The following is an 8,884-nucleotide window of genomic DNA, read 5'->3' as shown; positions in this document are numbered from 1 at the left end:
ACCTCATCAGAGGAAAAAAACAAAAGGGCAGGAAAGCTGGGTAGGAACCAAGGCCCAGCTACCAAAATTAAAATCCCATCCTACTAGGCTTCTCTCAGAATAAAAACTTGAAAAAGTGGCAGAAAGCGGTGACGGCCTAGAATGGCTAGTCACATGCTATCTCCAGGTTAAATACGACTCAACGCCTACCCATAATACCGTCGTACCGCACGCTAGTACCCAGCCCCGCTGCTCTCGTGACGCAGAAATATTTAATTTCCGGCTAATTCGTAACTACACAAACGCCAGAAATTCCATATTTCAGCTTCACTACGCAAGAAACAAGACACATCCAGGCCGAGCGCCGAGTACCTTTACTAGTGCAAAAGTTTTGGCTTGACCTGGAAAGCTAGAGGAAAAACGTCAGACCTAGTGATTTAGAAACGGCAAGCCTACAAGCGATATCGATGTTATCTTTTACATAACCGTCCTGGGATGCAACTGTCTTCCAGCGACCATACCTTTGAAAAACTCTTTCAGCGGGTTTGGATGCACCCCCAGATCTAAAAGAATGGGTGCCGTACATGGAAGGATCCGGAACTATTCCTTGAAGGTCCCTAGCCAAATGGTCTCTGAAAGTTGAATAACTGATGGGCTTGTCATTGCTTGCAAGCTTGTGAGACTTCTTTGTCTTGACGAACTGTCTAAAGATAAACTCGTTAAACCGAGGGTCTATACTTAGAACATCAAAATACCTCTTGATCGGGCGATTACAACCTCATCTCCTTGTCTAAGTTGGTCAGGATTACTTTTTTCTACCTTGATAGTCAAACTGATGAGTGTCGTGAAGAATAAAGTTACTCCTGATATTAATTACTTCACTGGATTTAAAAAAACCAGCGTAAGATCAAATGTAAAGGCAAGCATTCCTAAGCATAAAACATCGGCAAGATCAACGAACGTCGCCCAAAATAGCGACGTGTAGAGGATCGGCGGGGAAAAAGGTAACTCTGACTTGCTTTGAGCGGAAAGTCGGCTTTCATTTTGAAAAGCACGCGCGTAGCTGCCTGTATTACCCAAAGCCCTTGCAGATAGAACGGACGACTGAAGCCCGGAAGCTAGGGAAATCAACCGTGGCGTTCTTCCAAAGGCCGTCTTGGAAAACGTCTGAAGCAGAAGATATAGAGAAAAATCAGACGGAAACATTGACACGGACGGGGAACAAAGAGCGAAAAGCAGAAAAAACAAGGACAAATAACGTAAAACTTCATTCCGAGCTAGACAAGATAAATTAACAATAACGGACAAACCACCCATGGCTGCCATGAAAATTTAATCATACACACTTGATAGTGATTGAGCTAGAAAGGGCATAGCACGATGCTGAATTCTGAACAAAGTCTTACAAATGCATAGCAAATATAACACGAGTAATGACGCACTGTAGAAGGGTAACCAAAGACGCTTAACACGTCCCACACATGGGGCAAGTGCTATTATCCTCTGGGTCTCTCGGGCAACTTAAAACTAATGCGTAAAGCGTAAAGCAACTACTTCCAAAGACAAGATCTTGTACCAAAAAGAGAATTTCTAGCTTTGCCTCTAAAAAAGGTTGCGTAAATTTAGGTAAAATAACCCAATCGAGAACAAAAGAATTCCAGTGCTTGCCATCAGAGCACAACAATACCCAAAAATACGAAGACTTCCACAATAGAACAACAAGTGTTCCCTCAGCTAGCCTTACACGCTCTCAAATGAGAAATGACATTTGCAATTTGGCAAAAAGGCGGATGCAGCCGGTTCTTTTCAAACTCCCAATTTTGGGTAAGAGCGTCGACAGCCTTCGTGCATGGCTGTTAAAGCGAACTAATTTAGCGTTGTAGGCGCAAGCAGATTTGTCCACTGTATGAGGCCCCCATTTAAAATCTAAATCCAAGAAATCGTCGTCGTTAAGGGTGTAATCATCAAAATCAATGATTCGACTCAGGCGATCAGCCTCTAAGTTAGATTCCCTAGGAATCCATTTCATGTCCAAAGAAAAGCCAAATCTAACGCACACTTGGAAAATTCTGAGAGCAGAAAGCTGAAGTTCAGAGACTATATGCTACCGTTACGCACGATGCTAACAACATTGGCATTATCTGTAAACCATACCATGCCACCCGCTTTCCCAGCAAACTTGAGATATGTCCAGGTTTGATCCTAATTAGATGCACGCGGATTTCAATAAGCGTCACGAAGTGTCCCCTTGCTCTTCTAGCCAACTTCAACATCACTTGTGTCTCAGAATACAGACAATTTATGTCACAAAGTGTCCCCCAAATGCTGCTCTTTAAGTGAAGCTTAACTGCTGCATTTACCCAAAGCTAAAAATAACGCTAACCTTTACCCTTACCTTATTGCTGAAAATAGGTAGCAAATGCTTAGACTTAAAGCGACACTTTGTGTTGGATGTCAAAATTGGGCGTGCATCTAATTAGGGTCAAACCTGGACATAAGTGAAGTGGGAAGTTGCCATGGCAAAAAAATTATTCAATGAGTCTACGTTAAGCTTCCAAAAAGCTAATTCTTGACAGGCCTGGCTAGTTAAGGATACATTGGAATTCCAGGAAACACTGGTGTTAATAACGGCATACATTGCCCTTGACATAATCCTCGCCAAGGTACCCACACATGGTAATAGAGAAATAATCTGGCCTACCACAGAGAGTAAATCCCTAGCTTTCACAAGCGAGCTGTCGCTATAAAAAATAGCATCTATAGTGCTTTTGAGCTTTAGAATTCTACGCTCAGTAACTAGAACCTTCGAGGGTATTCAAGACAATACCGAGCCAAGTAATAACTTGAGCGGGTTCCCACTGGAACTTTTCCGTGTCAATAACAAAACCGCACCTACGCAAGTCTGCGCAAAAGGCAAGATATTTCCTATGGTCCGGAAAAAAATTCGACTTGGTTGTAACCTGACCGAGGGCCAAACTTAAACAAGTGGAAACCTCTAGAATAAATTTCAAGGCTGTAGAAATATCTTCACACCTAAATTTTTGTTTGTAAACAAATAAGTTAACGTGGCTTAGATTAAGAACATGCCTCTTCTTCCCCGAGACTTGCACTGAAACTGAAAGAGAGTTGATTATAGCTGGCGGAGAATCAAGAGCTTCAACGCATCTATTATCTAATAAATCACAAATCGCCTTCGAAACGAAGCTCATTCCTTGAGGGCAGATATGTTATTAGGGCTAACCTTCGGTGGAGGAATACCAGTGCGCATTTGATCATTTCTCTATGGATTTATGCGCAATAGAAGTATTAAATTAAATTAAATTAAAGTAATTTGGTAACCGACGCGAATGACACTTATTTAAGACAAAGCCCGGGGCGCCAATCTTAACTCACTCATGGAAGCACGTCGCTAAATTGCCACGAACCGATAGCTTATCGGAATGCCCCAAAGAGAACTCGCATGCAACGTGGCTGTGAAGTTTTAATCTCGGAGATAACTTTATCGGTAACTGATCATCACAACAAATATAAACAGAAGTACTAAAAGAAAAAGTGGAATCGACTACACCTTCCACTTGCTCGCCGGCTAGTCATTGACCCGTGTGAGGCTTGGGAAAGAGCAACGCCATCTCCAATGGCCAGATTTGTTGCCTGCAAAGCAGCAACCTGACTTTTGTCTGGCTTCTTAGTTGACCTTCTATCGTCGGAATTGCTCTCGAAAAAACTCAAAGAAGTGGAAGGGGATGACAAGGTTTTAGATGTACGCTGATGAAGAGATCCGAACTTTAGTTTTCCTTTGACAAAATTTGTCTGGCCTGAGATCTCGCACGAGTTTCAGCCCTGATAATTTTCAATTGGATTGTCCAAGCCAGCCCTTCTGTGGTTCTTGATCTACTTGACTAATCGTTGCCAGTTTGTATAAGTCAATAACAAACAATATAGTCTAGCGGGTGTCCTATATGGAGTGCCACAGGGCTCAATACTTGGGCCCGTTCTCTTCAACCTTAATGCGAACGTCGTGCAAGATTGTTTACAAGATGGTTCCTCTTGCTTTAAGTACGCTGACGAAACAACGGTGCTGCATTATGCCACTCCCAAAGACTGATGAAAAAGACCCTCAGCAGCATCGAGTCAGTCGCGGGCAGCTGATAGTAACCTGGTACTGAATGAAACCAAGACCAAGCAGATGGTTACCACTAAGAATATGTCAAAAATGCATAATTTTGACGCATACACTCCACCTCTCACCCTGAAAGATAAGACAGTCGATAGGGTAGAGAAATTTAAGTTGTTAGGAACTTGGCTTAGTGCGGACCTTAAATGGACAGAACATACAAATGAGCTCACGTCATCATGCTATAAAGTGCTAGCCACTCTAGGCGGAAAGACCAAGAACATGCCACCGCAAGAGACTAAGAAGTCTCTCGTTCAAAGCCTCGTCTTATCTAAACTCAATTTTAATCACTCCGTCACTTATCCACTCCCCGCAACGGTATTTTTGCAGAAAATCCGAAAAGAGTACGTGTTCAGAATGCTGCTGCTGGTTTTGTCTTACAGTGCGACGCACCTTACCGTGGCCACCTAACAAAGTTTTGTACAAATTGTCCGCCAACCAGGGTGTGTGAATTTGATTGACAGTCACGTTTCCTTACAAAGCTCGCACAGTTGTAAGTTGAACACCTTTGTATGGGTTGTTGAGTTGACGTATTTGCGCGTAGTCGTCAAATATGAAAGTTTGTTGGGTGGCCACGGTAAGGCGCGTTGCACTGTAAATCGTTTGTGCTCGGAAAGAGACGTCCTTGAGCTTGGCTGGCTACCAACCCTGGAAAATATTCAACTAAGCATTTTTAAAGTTTGGACACCAAGCTCTTTTTAGTGCAGCGTTGCCCGAATACTTGCAAATTGCCTAGGCACAATCCCCAACGTACACTGCGTTCTAGCAATGCGCCTGCAATAGAAATTCTCTTAATTAAGGGTATTTTGCAGGCCTCATTAGCAACTTTATTCAATCCCCTACCCGCAAAAAAAATGATTGTTTTAAAATTTTAAAGAGCAGGGCCAGCACGCGCTTAAGATGTCTTGACAAGGTTCCTAAGTTATGTTTATTCATAGTATTTATAGCATTTCTAGATCTTAACAAATTTCAAAAGTTTTTAACTTGTGTATTACGTTTGTGATTAGTTAGATTATAAGTAGTTAGTTCCTTAGTAAATATGATGGCTGTAAAGCTACCATGTAGAAATACTGTCAAAACATCGTTATTATTATTATTATCAGGAGATTCTTTAACCTTATCGAACGACTTCTCTAAGCACGAAGTCATAGCGTCATCAATTGCGTCAGCCGCAAGTTTCATGTTAAATCTACACTGATCTTCGTTCGCCTTCTTCTTGAAACGATGCTGCTCTTCGAACTTTAATTTCTTAACTTCTCGCAGGTACGAATCAGCAGCCTCAGTGTTTGCTCGTTTGATTTTCTGACAGAGATTGGTCCAGCATTTGTTTCATACAGGATAAAACACTTTCGTTGTTCCTAGAGACTGATGAGTCGACTAGTGAGAGAACTTCGGCTTTAGAGACAGGGTTACTCATTCTGACGCAAAATGCTTGAAAAGCGGGAGAAAGCGGTGACGGCATAGAATGACTAGTCACATGCTGTCTCCAGCTTTAATTAAATAGCGCTGCTGCTCCCGTGACGCAGAAATATTCAATTCCCGGCTTATTCGTAACTACTCAAACGCCAGAAATTCCATTCTTTACTAGGCCGTCAATTCCCACCCTGGTCAGAGTTTTTCTCTGTCCTTGTATGGGCCCATTTCCATCAGTAGGGCTAACGCTCACATGGTTCATATGGGATAGAAAGCTAGCACTTCACATTACACTCTATTCAGTTCACTCTGTTTAAAATATAAGTGCTACACGGCCAACGTTTGTATAAACGTAACCTTTCCTTAATGTACCTCTTCAGTTCCCACGGCCTGCTCCCGTCTGACCTTGTAGCTCAGTCGGTAGAGCGGCGGAGATCTAACCCGAAGGTCGTGGATTCAATTCCCACCCTGGTCAGAGTTTTTCTCTGTCCTTGTGCGGGCCAATTTCCATCAGTAGGGCTAACGTTCACATGGTTCATACGGGATAGAAATCTAGCACTTCACGTTACACTCTATTCAATTAACTTTGATGTAAGATGTGGCAGTAGTTACTTTGTAATTGAAGAGTACGTTTATGTAGCTAACATCTACGAACATTTACCTTCCCAGCGATGACATGCAACAAAAGATAGTCTTTTCAGGTTTTCACCGTCACACCATCATCAAAATCATTCAACAAGAAAATCATGAATCAAAGAGATAAAAGAAGATGAATATTAAAAAAAGTCTCGCAAAGGTGCAGGTCTGTGCGATGTTTCTTCGTGCGGGAAATGTTTAAAGAACTGTTTTACCCAAATTTATAAGGCTTTGTATGCATGGAGACGCCATGTTTGCGTCCTGAGGGCTCATAAACATCTATATGAGTACTTATTCTCATACAAGGACTGTTCAGATTGCAAAATCTCAGCGGATAAGTCACTTTTGTAACCTACGTGACAGCATTCTCGGCCGCAATTTTGACATCGTGTCACGCAAAAGCTTAGAATATTCAATCTAGCTTAATTATCGCAAGACGAAAAACCCTATCAAACTGAAAATTTGTGAACAGATAAGTCTTCAGCTGTTCTAATAACTAACTAAACTCTCAAAAAGATTGATGATCACAGCTTAGGGCCTTGGAACGCTATTTGGTATAATAAAGTAAACAGTTAATTGCAAGTTTGTCAGAAAACAACATCGGCTCCCTAGAGTTTTAGGGCCGTGCGCAAGCTGGGCATTAGTATGGCGCATAGAGCCTGAATCGCGCGTGTTTTTCTGATTTTTGTGACGTCTGCGAGACCAAATCTGTAAAATTAACTGCTAATTTTCTCGCGTTCCCTTCAGCAACTTTTTTTTAAAAAATTGGCTCAGTTCTAAACACATACAGTTCCTATAAAATACCTCAAATTTGTTAAAATCTGTCAAAGCGAATCGAATATTTTTAGAAAAATGACAAATTACAGAATATTGGCAAAACCGTATGAACGACCTTGACTTTTTACCACTTCTAAATGTCAGGCATTATCATTCCCATAATGTGACAAAGAATAAAAAAAAAAATCACCGAACGAAAGTATAAATATTAAGAAATTTAGGCCAAAAATAGAGATATATCTGCCTGTCATTTGACGTGATGTTGCCATGGTAACGACCATAATCCAAAAATTGACACCCGAAAAATAAGCAGTATCAAAACGGTACCCATACTGGCAAATCTCTACAGGAAATAACGTTAAGAGAAATTAACTAGGTTTCGTTTTGTAACTCGTGCTCTGTAGTGAGGGTATTGGCAAATACTCTAGGGAACCACCTTAATTTAGCCTGAGTTAGCAACATTTTAAGTCCTGCTCTGCCTGCAGATTGTTAAGAGGTACGAAGTGCTTAGAAGTGTTCATGAGAACATCGTAAATGGCTTTAAAGACACGAACATCTGGGTGAGTAAAGTCCTGGGAAGGACTCACTGTTTGGGATGACATTAGGGACCTTAAGCAAGGACGACGAGGACGGCTACGAGAACGCCGCAAATTTGCATATTTAGTGGACAAAAACAATAGCTTTGCACGCCCAGCACGTGCGTTTTACATTTTGATACATTTCTTTGCCGTTCTCGTCTTGACTACGACGTGAAATGATCAAATTTGAGGTCATGTGGAGGACGAGAGCACATGATGACGAATTTTCAATTTTCTCTCTGAATATCCACACCGTTCTCATCAATTTTATTCTTGCGTTGTGCATTCACACTTTCCAAGCCGAACGACATGGAGTAATCGTAAAATTATTACAGTAACGGGAAATAATATTTTTAGACAACGTTCTCGTAGTCGTCGTCGTCGTGCTTGCTTAAGGTCCCTAATTGACTGACGTTTGGACAACCTGAGCAGAAGTCATCCTCAATCACTTGACTCTGAGGATGACTTCCGCTCAGGCTGTCGAAACTTCAGTCAATGTCATTATAAACAATCCATCTCAAAACTACACTAACGCCGAGGATCGTACTTCACTTAGTTATGGATAAGAACAATCATAACACGGACTCCATGGTTCCCGTTCGCTGTATCCTGTTTTGTGATATGGTGAAACGGTTTCTCCTTTGCAAAAGTTTCCCAGCTATTCTGTAAAACGCCTTAGAAAGCTGATCCTTGAATGCGTCTCGATAGGCTTCGTTTAGAATCGTGTAACAAATGGGGTTAGCTGCGCTGTTTGCAAATGTAACGATGTTACCGAAGGCGAGAAGATCCCAAAATCCTTCGTACTTTTCTGCAGCATTACCAAAATCCAGCCAAATCCACAAAATGTTATTTGGTAGCAGGCACACAGCGAACAGCAGTGTCACTATTTTAAGCATGCGCACGATTTTCTTCGCTTCTTTGGCTTTACGATCTTGCAAACAAGGGTTCCCATTTTGAGCGCGTCGCCGAAGTTCCCAGCCTATGCTTGCGTAGGCGACCGAAATGACAGCGAGTGGAAAAAGATACTCGAATACAAACAGGCAGGCCGTGTACGTCTTCCGAGAATTTTTGCTCGACCATTCCTCTTCACATTTACCCGATAAACTGTTCTTTTTCGACACTTGAATGTAAGGAATGACGGGAACGATCGACGAGATCCATATTCCCAAAATTATCCATTTAGCCCACTTAGTAGTTATCTGTTTCCGAAGAGGGTGGTTTATTGCCCAGTAACGTGACAAACTTACAGCTGTCAAAGTGTAAATTGAAGCAAAAAGCAACAATGTCTGCAAAGGATATACAACTTTGCACAACAGAGCCCCGTAAG

At 41.8% G+C, this 8,884-nt stretch overlaps 1 protein-coding gene across 11 annotated transcripts in view; it reads right to left on the bottom strand.

Annotated features, from left to right (window-relative positions):
- Positions 1-5,080: 5,080 nt before the first annotated feature.
- Positions 5,081-8,884, bottom strand: part of LOC138029700 (orexin/Hypocretin receptor type 1-like) — a 28,314-nt gene continuing 24,510 nt past the window's right edge. For 10 of the 11 annotated variants that reach the window (XM_068877447.1, XM_068877448.1, XM_068877444.1 and 7 more), the window contains one exon: positions 5,081-8,884. This exon is cut by the window's right edge and continues 395 nt beyond it. In XM_068877447.1, the coding sequence (XP_068733548.1) occupies positions 8,130-8,884 (755 nt within the window). In that variant the 3' untranslated portion in view covers positions 5,081-8,129. The other variant, XR_011127921.1, reaches the window with a different exon arrangement.

This window comes from Montipora capricornis, chromosome 13 (assembly GCF_036669925.1).
Source record: "Montipora capricornis isolate CH-2021 chromosome 13, ASM3666992v2, whole genome shotgun sequence".
Lineage (NCBI taxonomy): Eukaryota > Metazoa > Cnidaria > Anthozoa > Scleractinia > Acroporidae > Montipora > Montipora capricornis.
This window is presented reverse-complemented; position numbering and strand designations above follow the sequence as displayed.